General features: G+C 41.6%; 1 protein-coding gene across 1 annotated transcript in view; it reads left to right on the forward strand.

The window, feature by feature from the left end:
* Window positions 1–208: 208 nt before the first annotated feature.
* The window catches only part of SMAD1 (SMAD family member 1), a 25,686-nt gene continuing 4,735 nt past the window's right edge, over window positions 209–21,159 (forward strand). Inside the window, 4 exon segments of the mRNA XM_009890729.1 lie at window positions 209–608; window positions 14,219–14,476; window positions 17,215–17,331; window positions 21,102–21,159. The exon segment at window positions 21,102–21,159 is cut by the window's right edge and continues 7 nt beyond it. Coding sequence (XP_009889031.1) covers window positions 209–608; window positions 14,219–14,476; window positions 17,215–17,331; window positions 21,102–21,159 — 833 coding nt within the window.

Raw genomic sequence — 21,159 nt, forward strand, 5'->3', positions numbered from 1 at the left:
GTTTAGAATAATGAGAAGGTCGTGTCTGTCAAGGGGGAATGTCAGTGCTGCCTTCCTGGGACTGGAGGACTGAAAAGGAGAAAGGACCAGAATTACTGGAGACAGGCTGCTTTTGACTACTGACACAATCTGCTATACCCTGTTGGTGGTGGAAGAACAGGACAGTCTCAGCTGCTTGGTTCTGTGGTATCACCACAGTGGTGTCACCATGAATGTGACAAGTTTATTCTCCTTCACCAGCCCAGCAGTGAAGAGGCTGTTGGGATGGAAGCAGGGGGATGAAGAAGAAAAATGGGCTGAGAAAGCTGTTGATGCATTAGTGAAAAAACTGAAGAAGAAAAAAGGTGCTATGGAGGAGCTGGAAAAAGCGTTAAGCTGTCCTGGTCAGCCCAGTAACTGTGTCACAATTCCTCGTTCCTTGGACGGCCGGCTTCAGGTTTCGCACCGGAAAGGGCTACCGCATGTAATTTACTGTAGAGTGTGGCGCTGGCCGGACCTGCAGAGCCATCATGAACTGAAACCACTGGAATGCTGCGAGTTTCCCTTTGGTTCAAAACAGAAGGAGGTTTGCATCAATCCCTACCACTACAAGCGGGTAGAGAGTCCTGGTAGGTTCTTCCTTGTTTGTACCTTTACACCTTATCTGAACAATGCAAAGTATGGCAATTAGTCATGTGACTCATCAGCTTAAATAAGCATAAGCGGCTGTTTGCTCATGTCAGATTCTTCCTCTGCAATTTATCTGGATGTAAGCGTTAATTAACAGTTCTCCCTTTCACATGGCGAACGCTTCACTTGTGTAAACATTTTATCACTATACATGTAGTCTTAGTATGTGCCTCAAGCTGCCAGGCCTAGTATCACCTGGTTTTGTTGTTGACCACTGTCCCTCAAGTAATTTATTTTTTACTGGATTGTGCAGATTGGTGAATCTGTATGAAACAATGCAAGCTAACGTAAAGGATTGTTGCAGTCTATGCATGAAAACCATTCTGACCTATTGTGGTAGTGGTATTCTTGTTCCTATTGTTATTTAGAAATTACGATGTCATTTCTATCACTTTTGTTCATTCCTCAGAAGATAATATTGCCTTTAGAATATCCCACAATTTTTGCCTTCTGAAGAGACTGTGATTTTAGACAGCAGAATATAATCCCCTCAGTTTAAAGCTTTGATAGCAATGTTTGGTTGTATGTGAAGTTTTACTGTCAGCTGTTCTGTAAGCGCAGTTTGTTACCTGTTATCCACTTCCCACTTCTTTTCAGGTGCAACCCATTCTCTCTGTCTCCTATTCAAAGGCCAAACCTCTTTTAGATAAATCTGTGCTTGATTTTTTTTTTTTTTTTTTTTTTTTCACTTACACACGTTTATTACCAGGGAATACTTCCAGAAACTAAATGTGCTTCGATGTATCTACAGTAGTCTCCAGCTACTTGTGAGGTTGTATAGGGACGTGCAGAAATGTGCTGCAGGTGTGGGTGAACTTCCCTTGCTTAAATTTAGGAAGTCCGTCTGTGTTAGGCATATCATAAACTGTGAAGCTGTCTCTGCAGAGTGGCATGGACAGCTTAAGAACTACAGTGGAAATAAGACTGTTGTAAGATTTTTTTTTTTTCTGTGGATGGAAATTGCATTTGTCTTGGGTCTGCAACACATAGTGCATATCTAGATGTTAAATATTTCCCTTTGGTGTGTTAGTATTAACTTGGAAATAATGTGAATGGCAGAAGTAGTACCCATGTATGTATTTATGCAGCAGAAGCTTGAACAAAGGAACTCTGCACTGGAAAAACAGTTCTTAAAAAAAAAAAAAAAATTAAAATGAAAAAAAAGTGCTAAAATTTGGGACAATTCCATGTGAAGTAGAAGTGGGATAGTAAAATAGTCATGTCCTTGTACTGCTAGCTGTCTGCATACATCTGTGCTAGTTGCTTACATTCAGTATTACAAAATACTTAAGTGTTTTTCAGGAATATTAATTTTATTTCTGTCAGATTGGCTCTTACTGTTACTGTAATGTCAAATGACATGTTCTAACTCATTTTGCTTTAATCTTGAAAACAATTTCTGAGTTTGAGAACGTTCTTTGGACCATTTATGCCATACTTAAAAACAGGTATTTATAAATGTCCTGTCACTTCAATGAGATATGCAAGATAAAAATAGACTAAAACTTTCAAAAGGTGTCTAACTAAACTGTACATTTTAGCTGAGTGCTGCGAAGTAGTTTACGTGGTTGGAAAGATGGGGTTTGGGTGTTAAGTCATCTTACGAATTTTGTATTTGGGAAATGGTGCAAAAAGTTATTAACGGTAAGCCTGAATTCTGGATTGTTCTTTATTGGTTTTGGATGAGATAAAAATCTCTATGTTCATGTAGCTACAGAATTTTTGCTGGAAAAAAATCCAAAACAGTAACTTAATCAAGTAGAAATGAGGCGCTTCCCTTTTTGTCTAGAGAGTACCCGTCTTCAGGAAAAACTAGATAGTCTTGGTCAATTGCCTAATAGGCAACTGGGCAGTTTTCTTGTAAACATGAGGGCTGTAGTCAGTTTGACACAGCTGACTGAAGTATTCAGTCTTTCACAAGCTCAACGTGCAGCTCTAACCACTTAAAAATATTCTGGAGGTACCTGCTGACCTTCTGCTTTGGTGCTCTGGTAAATGAGGATCTGGAGGTACAATGTTATACGTATGCTGAAGTTACAGCTTGAACTTTTAACAGCTTGCCAGAGTGTGAGAGTGGGGTTGAAGTCCACTGTGGTTTTACTGAGGTCTCTGGCTGGGTATGTAAGGGAGGAGGGTTTTATTTTTAGTCAGCCATTGTATTGAGGGGTATTGCATGGAGATGAATGGGAAAATGTGGCTTTTGGAAAAAGGTGGTTGCTGAACTCCTGTTTGGCTTGGAGAGCTGTGCTTTGTAACTTAGGACTTTTTTTTTTTTTTTTTTTCCTGTCTCTTCCTTGTTCTTGCTGTCCTCCAAGTGTTGTCTTTATCTTCGTTTCCTGACAGTCACTCCCAAATTCTGCTAACCACTTTTCCCAATTTTGCCAGGACATTAAAACACCATTATTGCTGCATAAGTGCTTATGCTTTGAGATTAATGAGTAGTGGGAATTCACGTATGAGTCACTGTTTCCAACAGTCTGTGGACTCAAGCAGATATCAAGGTTTGTGTTTCCAAGGCTATCATCGCAGCCAGGAGGGTTAGAAATGTACTTTCTCTTGACAAAAACAAAATTGGAAGCTCAGATTGTGTATGATGCACATTTTGTGTGCAAGGTACATTGTGAAATTCTGGCTCTGCTTGACGTTGTGGTCTGTATTCAACTGCTTTGTGCCGATCCAGTTACTGGAGGGCTGAAGCATACGGTGCGTGCATGTGATGGCATCTGTACATTCACTCTTCTGGTTGTTGTGTGATTTCTTTCAGTGTTGTCTAAGTTTTGAGGAACAGATTAGCGGTAAATCCTCAAATATGTAAAATCAGGTAATGCTCTATGTTGGGAAATTAGTGCTATGGATGCAAGTCAGTTTTCACAGCGCCAGAGGGATCTGTGGATTTTTTTACCTTGATACCTGATTCCATCCTTGCTGGTTTAGCTTGAGAAGATAAGCTTGGGGAGCATGAGAATTGGCACGCTGTGGTGTGTCTGCCAGCTACAAAGCTGCACCTGAATCCAAACAAGAGATTTTTCTGTTAGCCAGGCTAGATAGGAGCCAGTTGCAAACAGTTTAGTGGAGGTGGAAAACTAACAGCAGTCTCTAATAGGGAGCATCCCAGGTGTCCCTGAGCTCAGGCTGTGCTGCCGCCCCTGCGCAAGGAAGGGAATGGGGCATCTGGCAGGCACGTGGGTGTGATGTGGTGGTACCATATTTGTGCCTAACCTGACCTAGAGGCTCTGCGCAGGCACACGTGCCCGTCTGATCCTGTGGTGAGTTGATCAAGAAAACTGAACAGACAGAAAACTTACTTTTTGGCACAGTTAGCTTGGCAAGCTTGGTGCCCTGACGGCGGAGTCAGATGAGGGCAAGGCAGCGTGGGAGCACAGGGTGGAGGTGAGGAAGGGTGACCTCCCTGTGATGGTGGGACACTCGGGTCAGCCTGGTATCAGCAAGCTGCCCCACGGGTGATGGAGACGCGATCCGTGGCGGGGTGCACAAACAGCTCCTGCTTGCTGTTGTGTGCCAGCACAGCTGTTTGCGTGGCCTCCTGATGAACCAGATCAGTCATTTTTTCCCTCCCCTGCTGTGCTATCTTCCAGGCTGATCAGAGCAGCGCTGGGGCTCACAGCGTGGCTGCGGGAACATCTGTACCAACACAGCCCTGCGGACGACATATGGGGAAGGAGTGGAGGTGATGGGGAAATGAGAGGAGAATGTAGAGGCTGTTTTGTTGCTGAGAATGGCAATACAACCTTGTACGCAACTGCTAAGAAAAAATATCTCCTCAAGATGTGTTACAGTAGCTCACTGCTGCTGTTTCGTATGTCTGTTGTGTGCAGAATTATTTCTGGTGCAAGGTAGTTAATAGCTGTCAAATTTCTCCCTTGGCAAGGCAAAGCAAAGCTTTTAATTAAGAAGGGCAGGATATGAATTTGATGCCTTTTGAAAACTGGCACACTCAGCTGAACTGGTGTGCTCACTTGGCTGAATCTACTTTTTCTCCTCACTTTTATTTTTTGGTTTAGAGATGTCTGGAAATGAGGCTCATACCTGGTCTGGCAATACGATCAAGACTCAAGAAATAATTAGGTATAGACCATATGTAGAAGCTGCGAGGAAAAAATGAACAAGGATGTTCCTCATCTCTGAAAATGCCACAAATGACCACGCAAGTTTGCTGGAGAGTGTGCAAAATCACATATGGAAGTCTCTCCCGAGATACTTCCTTCCCTTCTTTTATTCCTTTGGTTTCTGCGGAGATACAGACTCTGTCCTCATTTGTGTCAATCAGATCAGGTGAAAGATGTCATCCAGAATTTAGGGGTGAAAAAAAAGTTATTTTTTTTTAAGCCTGGATCCTGTTTGCTGTAACAGCAAAACAAAAGGAGTAGGATGACATCCACACAATGGACTGACACAGCTATTAAAAAAAAAAAATCATAAATCACAGCACTAATGTGGTTTAGGGGAGGAGATTCAGTTCTTTTGCCTTAGTTAAAGGGAAGGAAGGAAGATGAAGAAACTGAGTATTTCATTTTCTTAAAGGACTAGTGAACACTAGCTCTCGGTTCCATCTGATGCAGAGTTCTGTTAGTTTGCCTCTAGTAAGTGTCTTTGCTCATCAGCCTGCTAGGTTAAAGAGGATTTGAGTCTATCATATGTTACAAAGGAGGCAAAAGCGGAATTAACTTCTCTGTTATGCTTCGTGTGTGGAAGTGGTTGAAGGTGCAGAGTGTTCATGTAAATGGCTGCCCCCTGGCCTGCAACTGAACGCTGTCTCCTGAGAGTGTCTAGGATCTGTTGATACCTCCTCAGGCATCCCACAGAAAAAGAGAAACCCACATTTCATTGATCTGGGTGAGCCTAAAGCTGCCTTGGGTAATGCAGTTGTTAATGTTTCGATATTCATTTCTGGAGGTGCCTACTGGTGCTCTGCTACGCTTGAAGCATGCAGTCCCAGGGGGTGGTAAAACCAGTCAGTCCACAAGCAGCCAATCTGTCCTCTGAAATTTTCTAGTTGCATGGATCAGTCCATTAGCACAGCCACTCGGAGGCATAAAATAACTAGACTCGTTCAGGATTTTGCGATTACCAACAAAGTGTAGATGAAAAAGGCTGGATGATTTTCCTCTGTTAAGCTTCTCGTCTTTGGAGAGCTGGCTGCAGTCTGCTCTACATCAAGGGGCTTTATCAAGCTGATGGTGCCCATGTTCTGCCCAAATTGGGGGATAAGCGGTGGTTGCTTTTTTGCGATGCGGACAAATACACTGTCAGAACAGTTGAATTTTCAATTCTGCCTAAAGGTCATGATGTTCCTTTCCATTGTAACCACAAATTCAAAGTGGATGTCTGCTTCAGCAACCTTGTTTTTGGCAACAAACACTTCACCTAAATGTACAGCTGCTTTTTGCCACGAGAACAGGCCAGGTCCCCAGGCTCGGAGGAGAGCAGTAGGTGTGTCCTGCTGGTTTTGCTCCTGGCGTGGACTCCTTGCTTATGACTTTAACCTGATTGTTTTCATATTTGTCTTTGATCTCCTCTGCTGTTTGCCCTAGGTGAGTCTCCATAAGGCTGCACACCTACTGCAGGCAATGGGGGTGCAGAAGGAAAGTCAAAGCAGTAGAAGTCCTGGATAAGGCAGGTTTAGACTTATGTGGTCCTGGAAGTGAATGTTCCTTGAATGCTCCCCTATACAGCACTGCAGCTCTGGTCCTCAGTGAAAGAAAAATAAGGCGTGTTTAAAGGAGCTTTTTAGTGCCATTTGAAATCACACAGATGGTTGGTTGTGTGTATTGGTCTGGTCACACTTGTGAGCTGGCTCTCTAGGTACTTTACAGGAAAATGAAATGGGTCCGTTAGTCGTCCCCGTCTCATCCCCCTGTACTCAACTGGCCTAGGATCACTATGTATAAAATTAATATTCTCAAACTGTTTCTAGACAGGGTAAATTGAGTAGAGGATCTTTAAAAACCTGTTGGGGTGTATTCTCCCTGAGCTTCAAACCTGATGCAGCCTATTGCGGCGGTCACCTGTCGGATCGCTAATGCCGCTTTTTGGTGAGCGACAGGGTTCAAACCCAGCTCCGGAGACTGTCAAACTAGCAAGTGCCACGAGTCTGTCCAGATCAAATTTGGAGCCAGGAGAGAAAAGTTGGGAGTTTGAAGGATTTCTGCACCTCTGCAGGCTGGGGGTGAGGGAGCAGAGAGTGTCATTGCTGAGTTTTGCTGTGTGGCTGTGTTGGGCATAACTTTAAAAATAGCATGCTACAGCAGGTGGGCACAATTATAGGATGGTTCCCCAAAATAGCAAGCAACTGTCGGTTTGCTTGGCAAGTAGAATAAAACTTTCTTCATTTCTGTTTTGCAGAATTCGGTTCTAAAATTCCCCATCAGAACCGACCTGGGCAAGAAAAATTGAAATAGGGAGGCAGAAAGGAGGGAACGGTCTAACAGCAGGGTTTTCCTTGTCTAACCTCACCACGTGTCAGAAAAATGAGCTGCAATAAAGGGATAAAAGTTGTCAAGTTCGTGTGTTTTTTATCCTTTCGTTAAAATTGACCAGATTCAGATGTTTCTTCTGACTTAAAAGACCAGGCTTCCAAGTTTTAACCTACTCAGTAGGATGGCGACTGTGGTGTTTGTACAGGTAATTTGAACTCTGGTCTGTGTAAATGTCTGAGTTAATATACACTATCACGCTGTAACTTCCTCCTGTATAAGGACTGCTTCTCCCCCCAAATCTGCTTACAAGAACTCCTTCGCTAATGTGCATACAATTAGTACTAAATTCTGAAATTGGGCTTGACAAATGTCAGTTTAATCAAAATGTTAGCTTATCAGAGCATCCGCAAATAAAATCTAATGTTAGCTGAATATTGTAATGCAGGAAATGTACTAATATTACTTGCCAAATGCATTTAGACCAGATGTCTGATGTAAAAGTAGAGCCAGTAAAGCAAGTCTGCAGTTGTAACTATGTAAAATGACAAATCAAGCTGTGGGGTCTACTGAAACTGAAAAGTAGAATGAAGAGTTGAGAAAACAAGACAGCTCTCAGCTTTCTCCTGGAATAGAAAGTCTGGCATGTTTGTCCATCTGTTACCCAAAACAGGCTGCTGAATAGCCATTACCGAGCCTTTTCCCTTGCAATTCTTAGAACATAGGTTTGGAGCAAAAGTCTGGCATTTCTGCTTTTGAAAAAACAGTAAAGCGAAGCTGTGCTACCACAGCCAGTAGCACAGCCTTGTTAAGCCAGGTGGGATTGGAACAACATAAAATAGCTAGATCCTCAGAGATTGCTTTTGCCACAACACTATTAAATTTTTTTTTTTTTTTTTTTTTTTAACCAAGAGTAAACTCTATCCTAAATGTAGACCTGTACCTTTGTATGTGAGAACTTGTCCTCTGGTCAAAGAATATTCAATTTTGCCAGGTCTTGTTTTAGGCAACGCGGGGAAACCTAATGACACTAAAACTTTCCTTTCTACTTGCTGTTTTATTGTTTACAAGCAAGATCTTGGCAAGGCCTTTCAGTCAGCATGCTTCAGTGACTCTCTAATGCTACAGACAGCAAGCAAAACTGAGCACGTTCAGCTGAGCATGCGTTTGTACCTGCTCTGTTCCCACCACGGGACTGGACTGCTCACCAGGATGCCATAGCCAACTTCAGCTGCTGTGGTCTCAAAGGCAGGAAATTAAGCTAGGAGTCTTTAGGAGGGTTGAAATTTGTTAGTTTAACACTGCTGCTATGTTTTGTTTTTTCTTGTTGTTTTTCTTTTATTTCTTCTCTTAACTCTTTGTTTTTCTTAGAACTTCGTCTTTGCAGGATTTTCCATCTAGAGCATGGAGTACAAGCTGCAAGTTCCTTCCCCCCATGTTTTCATACCCATTTCCAGATAGGATAGACTGGTGTGTAAGGATATCGCTCCTTCCCAACCTGCAGTTCTGTTTTTCTAGTAAAACATAAGTGGCTTTGAATAAATTCATGTGAAAATACAGCTATATGATGCTTGAAAATTAAAGTGCACTGTCTAATGATAGTGCCCTCAGGTCTTCATTAGTGCCGAGGGCCCTGTTGTGGCATAAGCCTGTACAAACGCTTCTACAGAACATACATCGACCAAGTTGTCATGATTTTCAAGAGTGGAAAGTGCAGTAACAATTGCTCATCTTTTTCTTTATTATTTTATAAAGCTCACAGAAGCAGTAGAATCTACTTTGGCAAGGAAAGATGATCAAACTCTGCTTTCTTATATGTGGCCCCTTGTTGTATTTCATTACTTGGTCTTTCAGTTTCCAGACATGCAAAGAGACGTACCTACCCAAATCTTCATGTAACATACAAAGGGGGTGGGGTGGTGGTGGTGGTTCTTGAGGGAAACTGTCATCTGGCCTTGTGTAAGATAACCAAAACCCATCTGGATAGAAAATATATTACTTTGAAAGTACAGCAAATCCTTTAGCTTGGATTAGGGTTGGTTTGGTTTGGGTTTTTTGGTGGTTTTTTTTTTTTTTTAATAGAGAAACCTTAAAAAGAAGTAGTTATATTCATAAATTGGAGATTTTCTATGTTTGCTAAAATCATTATTTCCAGAATGTGAAAAAGAACAAAAAAGAAAACCAAGAAAATCTTTACTCTAGGACAGCACACCTGTTCGTTTTCTGGAAAAAAGGATGGCATGCTGGAGATACAAAGAGTGGAGATCAGTAGCTTTCTTCAAAGGCCACCATTACATTTTCATAAAAGCATTTCTTTCTTGGTGTGGTTAGTTGGAACACTTATCTGAACAGCCAGGTTGTGTTTGGTCTATCTTCTATATTTTTGGCATTCTTGGCTCTTAGATGAAATAGCCCTGTGGGCGAAGTTGCCCTGTAGCTGTAATTTCTTTAATACAGCTCCACTTGTTTGGTGCGGGCATTCTCTGGGTATTATTTGCATGGTAAAAACAAGCTACCCAATTCCCAGGCCGTCTTGACAGTTACAGGATCTCTTGTTAGCTACGGTTCCATAAACATACCCAGCCTGGCTTCCATGTGGTTTATCTTCCTCTGCAACCATTACTAGTAGCATTACTGGTAGCAGTCATGTAGTAACTCTCAAACTCCTGGTCCGCATCGACACAAAATCTTGGAGCAAAATTTAGCCACGGTATAGGTTATAAAACCTTTTAATCTGGTGTTTGAGAAAGTACAGAAATCGGTCTGACTTGTGGTTCTACTCCATTAACTGCTTTTAACCATTTTAATGAGGTTGAATTTGCAAATCTGTTGCAGTCACTTTTTAAGACAACAGTGTATTTAATAGTAGGTTTCCTTTAAATACATGCATCCCTGCTGAATAGAAATAATGATAACTTTGAAAAAACCTTGTCTTATTTTTTTTATATCTGTGTTCCCTTCCGCTGAAGAAGGTGAAGAGGAAGGAAGAAATTCTGTCTGCAAACTATTGGAGCAGCACCCAGCACAGCAAAGATGTGCGCAGCTTCATTATTTTATTGCAACAGGTGTGCTGGCTTAGCACAGAATAATTCTCTCATGCTTTCTCCCCTTCAATTATACCTCTTCCTGGAGCTGGCAGCTGCAACCGAGATCAGCCCCCTCTGCTGCTGTGCTGAGCCTCAGTAATTTGTTATTCCATATGGTTGAGGTCTGCAACCTGACCAGAAGCCTTACACAGGGACGAGGGGAGCAAGAAGGATATGCATCCCCCTTTATGTTTTTAACTCCTGGCATCCTTCCATGCTTGCAAAGGGCCCCGGTCCCTGCTCACGTCTTCACTCCTGAGTGAACAGCATTCAGATTAACTCCTCTGTGGCTCCAATGGGAGCAGCTAGCCTGCAAAAAAGCCTGTGAGCTGCAGAGAGATCAGGTTATGGCAGTGAGTAACTGTCTCGGAGTTGGACTAATTGCAGCGCTGTAGTGTCTGTCCCACCTGACATGGCCTTTCAGGACTTTTCCTCATTTAAGGTTGTATGTGTGCAAGGAGGATGTGAATTAGGGGCAGCACTCAAAGTAAATTCTGCAGTGATATCTTTGACATTATTTGTGCTGTATCAATACCAGTTGCATTCTTTTTCTCCCTTCCCCCTTTTCCATGTGTATTTGGAAGAAGTTGGCTTTTAATCATTCAAGGTTGAAACAGTTGGACAAAAAGTGTATGTTTGCATGAGAGAGAGCTGGGAAGAGGAGACTTGTTCTTATTTCAAGTCCTTCTAAACTCTGCCAGTGGTTCTGCCCAACAGGAGAAAACATGCATATATACCTTGGGAAATCTGGCACTGCTTTATTTTAATTACAGAAAACATACAGAAAATATCCTGTTCTCCTGCTATTTTAAAATGCTATAAATCATGTAGTTTCCTGTGATGTCATGTGTGTCATTGTTTAATGTGAGGTAGGGGATAGGAAAGGCAGGTGATGTACTTTCTGCACAAATTAACTTCAGAAAAGTTGATGGTTTGACCTTCATCCATAGGAAGGGAAGAGATAGGAAAGCTGTGGTTTTAGTGGTCAGAAAAGTAAGGAATAATCATAAGGACAGGAAAGGGAAAATAGTTTTTAACACATGATCTCATTGTTACTCTTTTCACTGTTAAGTTTATTAGCCCAGCAAATGTTGGCTATGACAATTAAATAGTGCTTGACCTCCCTGCAAAAGGACTGCTAGGTTTAACAGAACAAGCTTAATTCTCAGAGATCCTAATATTTGGAGAGGTTGGGTTTGATGTTTGCTGTGTTGTGAATGAGGGGATTTGTGATGTCCACCTGAATGCTGAGTAACTTTTTCTGTTTTTTTTTTTTTTATGTTTTGTTTTTAATGGCTTTTTCCAGTGACATGTGAGAATGGTTGCATTGGAGGCAAAGGACAGTCTGCACAGCCGAAGGAGATGCAGCTTGTCCTGGGTTGTTCTGCCATTGAGAAACTCCGTAGAATGGCAGATGGATGTGTTTTGTTTCAGAAAATGCCATAATTAGGAACTTCCTATATTCCTTGTAGAATCATAGAATAGTTTGGGTTGGAAGAGATCTTTAAAAGTCATCTAGTCCAACCCACCTGCAATAAGCAGGGACATCTTCAACTAGGATCAGGTTGCTCAGAACCCTGTCCAACCTGACCTTGAATGTTTCCATGCTTTTCATCCACCTGTACCCCCAAGTCCTTCTTGGCAGGGCTGCTCTCAACCCCTTCATCCCCTAGCCTGTATTGAAACTGGGGGTTGCTCTGACCCATGTGCAGGACCGTGTACTTGGCCTCATTGAACCTCATGATGTTCACATGGGCCCACTTCTCAAGCCTGTCCAGGTCCCTCTGGGTGGCATCCCTTCTCTCAGGCGTGTCAACTGCACCACTCAGCTTGGTGTTGTCTGCTGAGGTTGCACTCAATCCCACTGCTGATGTCATTGATGAAGATATTAGACAGTCCTGGTCCCAATACAGACCCCTGAGGTACACCACTAGTTACTGGTCTCCATCTGGACATTGAGCCATTGAGCACTACCCTCTGGATGTGACCATCCAACCAAATCTTCGTCCACTGAACAGTCCACCCATCAAATCTGTATCTCTCTCCAATTTAGAGGGAAGGATGTTGTAGGGGACCATGTCAGAGGCCTTACAGAAATCCAGACAGATGACATCTGTAGCTCTGTTCTTGTCCACTGATGTAGTAAAGTGGAGTTGGTTAAAATTTTCATATCTAAACATATCTACTTAGGGCTGACACCTGCCTCAAATATTGGATATCTGTTGGAATCTCAGTGAAGCTGCTCTAAGAAAGTGAGACATCAGATTGAATCTTTAAAATCTGCTTCTGACTAACAGGCAGCCTTAATTTCAGCAGTGAAGGGATTTCTTTTCAGTGTATGTTCAATGAAAATTTCTGTGATTAAACTTTTCATGCATTAATGCCACCAGCAGGCAAAAATCTGTTGGCTTAATTTCTCAGGCATATGCTGGAAAAAAAGAGCAAGGGAAACCTGCTTCATCTCCTTCTTTCTTTTTTTTTTTTTTTTCCCCCCTACCCTTCCCTCCACCCCCCACCCCCAGTTAACCTGTGACTTGATTTAGGAATACAACAAATTTTGTATCCATTTTAAACATGGACCTAGACCTCAAGCCTTGTCTATGCATCAGATGGTGTCCTGGTACTCTCAGACTCCAGGACGTTCACATACGTATCTGAATGCTTCTGTATAAGCAAAGTGCTGGATGGATAAAGATGCCCCGGTGTCTTGGAAGAACCTGTTTGTCTTGGCAAGAAGATTTTTTATTTTTTTTTTTTTCCAATTAGTTTGTAATTCAGCCTTTTGGTGAAGCAGCTTTCTCTGAAACATCTTTCTTAATCTGAGTGATAGTTATGTCTGTATTGGCTTATTGTACATACATGCTGTTGTTCCTCTTTGGTGTGCCCACCATGTGTTGGGGACAGGGCAGGAGTCTTGGGGAGAGGGATGGTAGCCCTGGCTTGCTTTCACTGTTTTTTTTTTTGGTTTTTGGCACTCTCCATTGATGGCAGGCCAGCCTGGGCAGTTTCTTCCAGTCCTGCTTGGCCGTGGAGGTGCTGATGAGGGGCAGATGTGGAGAGGAGTAACTTTTTTGTTTTACTTCCACTACTTTGTGCACAGATCTGCCTCGCCCTGCCTTTGCCTCTTCTCTTCCCCCAAAAATCTCAATCTATAACAAGACTGGTTTTTAATCCTTTGAGTAGCTTGAACTTTGCTGTGAGGCATTCAAAGATAGAAGCTGAGGCACTGGAAAAAGAGCTGAATCTTTTATCTTAGTGTATCTGGTATCATGTTCAAATTCACAGTTAAAAAGAGACCTTTGTTGCCCTGCTGGTGAGGAGGCCTTGGGAGTGTGGTGAGACTAGTAGTTTCTGATGTGTGTTTCTCTGATCCCATAGTAGTGTATAGCTGGAGCTCAGTTGCTGCTCAGTTGGGTTTTTTTGAACTACATAATTTTCTTTAAATTGCACATGTTGTAAACTGACTTGAAGAGCTAATAACTGTTTTAATACTAACTTGTAAGAACCTAGTCCAGGTTAAAAATAAAATTACAGCTGTTGGGACCAGGCTGTGTTCAAGGCTTATTAGTATTAGTATTGTCTTCAGAAGAAATATCTGTCCTTATTAGCAAGGTTTTGGGTTACGGGCCATTACGTGATTAGCAGGATCACAAGTGCAGCAAAACGAACTGCATGTCAGCATTGCAATGCATTTACTTCCCAGCGTCTCTTTGTGCGACTAAAACTGAAACACAGAATTGTGGTTTGTTCTTGGCTCTTCTTCACTGGCCCTCTGTGAAAACAAGCTCCCATCTGGCAAACCAGGTAGCGAGCACGATCGCTATGAATTCAAGCTATGCAGTAACCGGATACAAGGAAAAGAGTTCTTGCTTAGACATGCAGTCCTCGATTTGACTACCGTGTTTTTAAGACAAATGTGAATGTGCCCTAGGGGAGGAATAATGTGTCTCTTTTTTTCCCCTGTATAGCCTCGTCCTTCAAAACTGAGTCTCTAACGCTGTGGCTTTTCCTTCTTTTCTCCCTCTCCAGTCCTTCCCCCGGTGCTGGTTCCAAGGCACAGTGAGTACAACCCTCAGCACAGCCTCTTGGCCCAATTCCGCAACCTGGGACAAAACGAGCCCCACATGCCGCACAATGCTACTTTCCCGGACTCTTTTCAGCAACCCAATAGTCACCCGTTCCCCCACTCGCCCAACAGTAGCTATCCAAACTCGCCTGGAAGCAGCAGTAGCACCTACCCGCATTCTCCAGCCAGCTCAGACCCGGGAAGTCCTTTCCAGATGCCAGGTACAGTCAACTTCGGTTCTTCTTCAGAAGGGAGAAGGTGGTTGGACATCACTGGTATTGTGATTTATTTTTTTTTTTTTTGCTTAATAATACCAAATTATCAGCCAACACTTGTGTTCAGTAGTGAGCTGAGAGATTATGTAATCGTTTTGTCTAGTAATAACATAGAGGGTTTTTAATATTGTGCCTCTTTCAAACACAGTTAAAACATTACAGTAAAACACTTCTGGGGCAGGGAGAGGGATTCAAAATGTTTTGGGGACCAGTTCAACAGTTTAGCCCACAAAGCATAGTGTTTAATGCACAAGTGTAATGCTACAGATCATCCTTGCTCAGGAAAGAGATCATCATAAATTCAGCATGAGGCTTTAGTGCTGCGTAAGAAAGATGTTTCTCAAGGGGATCATGCTATTGCTACTTGATAAAATTTCTTCACATAATGATGTAATTTCAAGAAACTTCAATATACTTCAACTGAAAAACAGTTCCTTAAGGCCCTGAAAAGAAAGCTTCAGGCTATTTTACTTACTAAAGTCAAAGAAGTAACAACCTTTCTTTGTTGACTGATGTCTTTAGAGAATTCTGTGAAGCTGTCTTTTTTTGGTCTTTACATCCAGATGGACAAAAATACTGCAGAAGCAGTCAGTGACATGTTTCTTGATTTAAATGCTAGAAGGACTCAAGACAAATGCTTACTGATGTTGTGTTTGCATGTTTTCTTTGGGGGCTGAGGCAGGGCATGTGTAAACAAAGTGGCAGACTTGTGAAAATCTGTTTTCTATTACAAGAAATAAATAAATTTCTGCTGCTGATAGTTGTTTCGCTTTACAATTTTTCTTTTGTGAGGGATGACTACTGAATTTGCAGAGGCAGGAGGGAAGGAAGGAGAGTTTGTATTGGCTTTTCTAAAAATTGTGAAAAGTTGCTGCAAAAGCAGCTGTCTTTCCTTCCAATTTTTTTATTTTTTTAAATATGATTGGTGTGGTTGGGGCTCTTCCAGCAGAGATAAAGGGTTCTCTAACAAGGTCTTCCTGAACACTGGCTAGTGGAAGTTCACTTGATCTTTGAGGGTCTGTTCTGTCCGCATGCCCATATAGCCAAGTCAGCCTCTGCAGGGAAGAAAATTGAATCAGAGGAGAGGTCAAGATACTAATGTCCTTGATGCTTAGCTCTGGACAGTTTTCTGTCTTGCACTAATGAGGAAAGGGGCTGACTTTTTGGACAATACAAAAAAAAGGAGCAAAGCATTTATCCAGAGTTCTTGAAAACTTTCTAGGTACTGGCTGATTCGTTGCCTGTGGCCTTACAGTCCTGTTTCCCTATCTGTTCATCACTAACATCGTGTTTGCACATACATGAATATTTAAGGCTTAGTAAAACACGAGATTTAAACTGCAGTGCAGGCTGTTAAGCTTTTAATGCAGTCTTGTCATCATCTCTGTCCTCCTCTGCTACTCTCGTCCAACTTGGGGTATCCAAGAAAGGGAATCAGCAAGCTACCTGCCAGCATTGGATGTAAAGTTCTCAACAGAATATCTCCTAAACAATAAGCAGTTAAGGGATTTCATTAATATGCATTTTCTTAAAAAAACCCAAAACAACAACAACAAAAAAAAAAAAAACAAAAAACAACCCCCCAGAAAACCAATCCCAGCACCCCACAAAAAAAAAACCAAAACTTACAAAGCAGTGGTATGATTCTCCTGCCCTTTGATGCTAAGTTGGTTTTCAGGGTTTTGGAGGCCCCTGTGACTAATTGCTGTGGTAGTTTGCAATCCATGCTCTCAGTAATGGAAGTAAATGTGGGATGAGCAGCAGCTGTGTTCACCAGAGATAGTACAGTGGTAATCTAATCTCAGCTTCTGCAGCGGAAACTTGCAGGAACCAGGCAGGGATTTCTCTTTTCCATATACCTGTGTGCAGTTGCTTTGGAGGAGACTGTCCTCTGGTGTGTTGGGAAATGGTGACATTGGCAACTTCCTGCAGCTTCTAAGTCATTTGGGAAGCGTTCCCAGAAGCAAAATAGGCAGCTGGAGGGCAATACAAGTACCTGGCTGGGATGCTTCAAACAGGACTGAAAGCCCTGTGTTAGTGAGTGTGGTCATTGTGCACGGGATAGTCTTACGCTAGTGATTCAATCCTGAACGGGGCAGTACAGCCAGTAAGAGACACTGACAGGTAAATTCCAGACCCACATGGCTACTTCTGTACAATCGGGGTTACTGAAGACATTTTACTGTTCCCAATCTAAGGAAATAGAGCTACTACTTTGCAATGATAATAATAAGGTCCTGGGTGTATCTGGGATGTTTGCATGCTTTGCTGATAGAATCATGTAGGAAATAGTTGAAACTGAAAGTTTTCTGCTCCAACTTCTGCTCATATCTGCCGCGTTCGATACCTATTTCTGGCCTGGTCCTGAGACCTCTTTGTGCCTTAATATCTGTATGGCTCTTCCAACGCGCAAAAAATGTGGGCTGGAAACATAGCTGCGCTTTCTTTTGTGGCTTGATGGGGAGAAAGTGACTTATTCTTATTCCAGTTGCACTTAATCTGAACAGTAATTCTTTGCTTTCCCGATTTGAGGTCCATGATTGCTTTCTCGGATTTCTGATGGGTAGAAGTTTATAGCTGAGTCAGGCTGGAAGCATTTCCAGGCTAAAACTGTTTATGTGGGTACGTATACGTACTTCAAAGAGAGGAAAGGACTCGTGTATCTCTACCTTTTCTATATTTAGCTGATACTCCCCCTCCTGCTTACCTGCCTCCGGAAGATCAGATGACACACGATACTTCCCAGCCAATGGATACCAACATGATGGCACCCGCAATTCCCCCTGACATACACAGAGGAGGTAAAAACACTTCCTTCTCGTCTTCTGCTTTGCTTCTTATGAGTAAAGAACTTTAACAACTGACTTCTAATAATTGAGTTTTAATTTTGGATCTGTGGTGTTTGTGGAAATTTCTAGCTGTAGAAAAGAAAAGAAACAGACATAATTTTCTTCTGTTGTTGTAGGGGATGACTTAGTAAATCTGGAGATAAATCAATATTTATATTTGTAATTGTTTAGGACAAGAAGCTATCACATGACTCTTAAAAAAAACTCTGTCCATTTTACATTTTTAACTTTCTTACTCCCAACCAACTCAGCGACCAAAGTAATTTTATATTTTGTATCTGGAACCACACAGGAAGAATTCCTATGATGCTACACGTTTTTGTGTGCGATGCTGAAATTACACGTGTGCAAGGAAGGGAATCTCTTTCTCTCTTACAATTACATTGTTTTATTAGAACAATGCAGTTAATGCTATATAAAGCCACTGAATTGTGGATGACAGTAGATATGGTCAAGTATAGCTCTCCAAGCAAAGATCTGCATTTTTTTTCCTTTGAGATAGTATATCTCAAAGTTGTCTTTTCTTGTTATGTTTTTGTCCTGAATTCCGAACTTTAGCCCTTAAAGAGTAAGCTCTGGTTGTAATAATTTACCCTTCTCCTGGTCATAAGGGCGTTCGGGGTTTTGGTTTTCCTTTTTAGTTTGTGTTCTTCCATCGTCTCTCCCCATTTTTGTTCCATCTTTGAGTCATGCAGTGATAGCACTTGGTTCAGAATTCAGAGCTGTCTGCCTGAGGCGTGGCATTGCTACAGACTTGAAAATCCGCATTAAAAAAAAAACGATTGCTTTATGTACTATGACACAGACATCTTTTTACACACTGCTTTTTATAAGCCTTTGCAGCCAGCCGTGACTGCTGAGTAAAGGATTTAGTGCATTCATCACATTGTGAGAAATAGCCCCTTTAGAGAACACATAAGCTTACACAGTTGTGGCCCATGCCAAGAAAGAACAGCAAGCTGGATACTGTGCCAGAATGATTATCAAGATCACAAGCACGTGAACAATATAACTGTTGTTTGATTTTTTTTTTATTATTTTTTTAAACTTGTTTTGTTGCTAAGCTTAATGTCTGGTTTCAGGAAGTATATTTGCCCTCTTAGAACAATTTGGATAGCTTTTGTGCTAACCTATTTACTCTGAGTGGAGTGAGTTTTGCATGTGATAAACCCCATCTGTGGCATTTCCACTTTTCACTGATCCAGTACACTCTGCATATAGTCCTTGCTGGCCCAAAATACATTTATCAGTGTTTATGCCTAACTGCAGACTTTTGCATGTTTGTCCCTCCATGAGTACTGCAGAATTCCACTATTACATGAGAATTGATAAAGAGAAAAGGGGTTACGTTTTTCTTGCTTTTTAACATTCAACCATTTCAAAATAAAAATTGTATCTATTTTTCTCTCCTAGTACAATGGATTTTCATCTCTGTCCCTTCATTTAAAAAAAAAAAAAAAAAAACAACCACACCTTACTTCTGTGTGCCTTCACGTGTTTTATTTGCGTATGTATGCTTTAATTGCACTACTTTTACAACCTGCAGCAGATGGTTTTTTCTTTTTTTAAAGAAGAGTTTTTACTGTGAACTTACTGCAGTGTTTTTGTTGCAAACTTTTTAGAAGCATGTTCTTCATGGTGATTTGTTAGTCTTAAGAGATTTGATTTAACAAGCTGCATCCTGTCAATGAAGTTGGGTAATTTCCATTGTTGGCCCACGCTGGGAATAGAGAGACTAAACGCACCTGCTCTGCATGACTTAAAGCAAATGTAAGGAAGTTAGTATGAAATCTGTGTGAGAGAGATATGATTCATTCTGTAAGAATGGCCAGCTGGCAAGATTTCTTCCTGACTTTGAGAACTGGGGCAAAGCTGCAGCTTTGATAATTGCTGGCATCTTCATGGGAATTAAGTGTAGTAACCTCTTACTAATAATTAATGACTGATTTTTACTATTTTTTACTGTTTGGTTTTTTTTTAACAGTGACATAAAAGGATAGAAAATGGTAGCATATTAAGAAAGATGAGCTCCTTTTTACCAGTGTTTTAAGCAAGTTACTGGTCAGTGGTAGAGAATATGCTCAGAAGTTTTGCACAGTGATGTAGGATGTGTTCTCCTGCTTTTTTTTATTTGCCACTTTTTGTATCTGCTATCTACTACTGGTTTGAGGGGAACATTTTGGGTTTTGTTTTGCACGCATCAGAAAACTCGTAGGATTATGATCTGTGAACAGAGGAAAACATGAACACTGGTCTTAGTTGGCTGATTTCTGTAAGGACTTGGGGCTAGGAGAAGGAAACCCCTGGCCAGAGAAACAAGTTTTCCCATAATGCCAGTCTGATTTTCATTTTAGCACTTTGACCTATAGTTGGAGCTTTAATCTGCAAAAGTGGTATTTTAGCGGCAAGTCCAACTATGCTAGGCTTAGCAGTGAAATAGTCTCCTTCATTTAAAAGAAACCACACAAAGCAACCACATCCCTTCGCTAGCCTCCTTTTATTTTGAGGCAGTTTAGTAATTTGTAGCTGTATTTGGCACTTGAAAGAATGTGCTTTGGGTGGAGATATCTGAAGAAGCCTATGCTGTTGTTGGACACCCACTGGGAAACTCTTTTTGGTAAAGACCTTCGGTATCATCTTGAGAAATTGTTCCCTGTGCGCAGTCAGAAGTGTTACCTTAAGACTTCCATGTGTTTCTAGAGCTTGATGGATGGAAGTCATGAACCAGGAATTTCCTCTCAGTATTCTGCACAATTCCCAGCTTCAGTTAGGAGCTGCTGAGGAGGAGCTTCTTGTTACCAGAGTCTGGAAAACCACATTCTGAGAAATCCTTGCTATTACTCAACAAGTAACTCTTCTGGTGATGAACAGTTGCAGATTTTGTATTTGGTAGCACTTAATGAATAAAAGGTTCTCATTAAATAATATCTTCCTCCATTTCATCTGCTCTTCAGCCCAACATAATTGTTAGGATCCTGCGCATTATGCCCTTGTTCGGCCTCCGATCCCAAGCAGTATCTATTGATGTTGAAGATGTGCTTCATGCATGTTCTGCAGACAAGTGTCTCTCTCTCTTAGTTTTTGAAGTCTGTTACCCTTCCCCCAAGAAGACCAGGAGAAATATTTGTGCACACCGTGCATGCTGAAAGATTGATCTGCTGATGTATATTTAAGCTATCGTGTTATACTTCTTGGTACCCAAAGTTACAAATGGTCTCTTGTGCAATTGTGTGATGCAGTTTCTCCCTGTTACCATAGAACTTTGCAGTAAGCACAGAAGTGACTTGTGGTAGCTGAGTAAAATGAACTGAACTAAAAGTTCGCTTACTAAACTGGAAAGAAAGCTGAGCTGTATCACTGCAGTGTTTCTTTGCTGTCTGGGACCACACCATAGCAGGTTGTGGAAAATGCAGCAGGGATATTGGGGCCTTTGTTGGTATGTGCCTGGGAGCTTCCTGCACTTTTCTGTTGATATCTAGTGACAGCCTTCATCTCTGAGTCTTGTGCAAGTAAAATTGTGGTGAAACTATTCTGTTGTATGTCTGTGGTTATGAAAAGTTCAAAAATAACTGAAGATAGAAGAGCCTTCCTTTAGCTGCAATTGCTTATCCAGCTCATCTTTCAGTGATCTTCAGCCAAAATCTATAGGCTTATGAATCTTTACATCTTGAGCCTGTATTCCAGTGGCACTAGATTGTAACGTTTCCATTGTTGCTTTACAGATGTTCAGGCAGTTGCTTATGAAGAGCCAAAGCATTGGTGCTCCATTGTCTACTATGA

This window comes from Charadrius vociferus, unplaced genomic scaffold (assembly GCF_000708025.1).
Source record: "Charadrius vociferus isolate BGI_N301 unplaced genomic scaffold, ASM70802v2 scaffold178, whole genome shotgun sequence".
NCBI lineage: Eukaryota > Metazoa > Chordata > Aves > Charadriiformes > Charadriidae > Charadrius > Charadrius vociferus.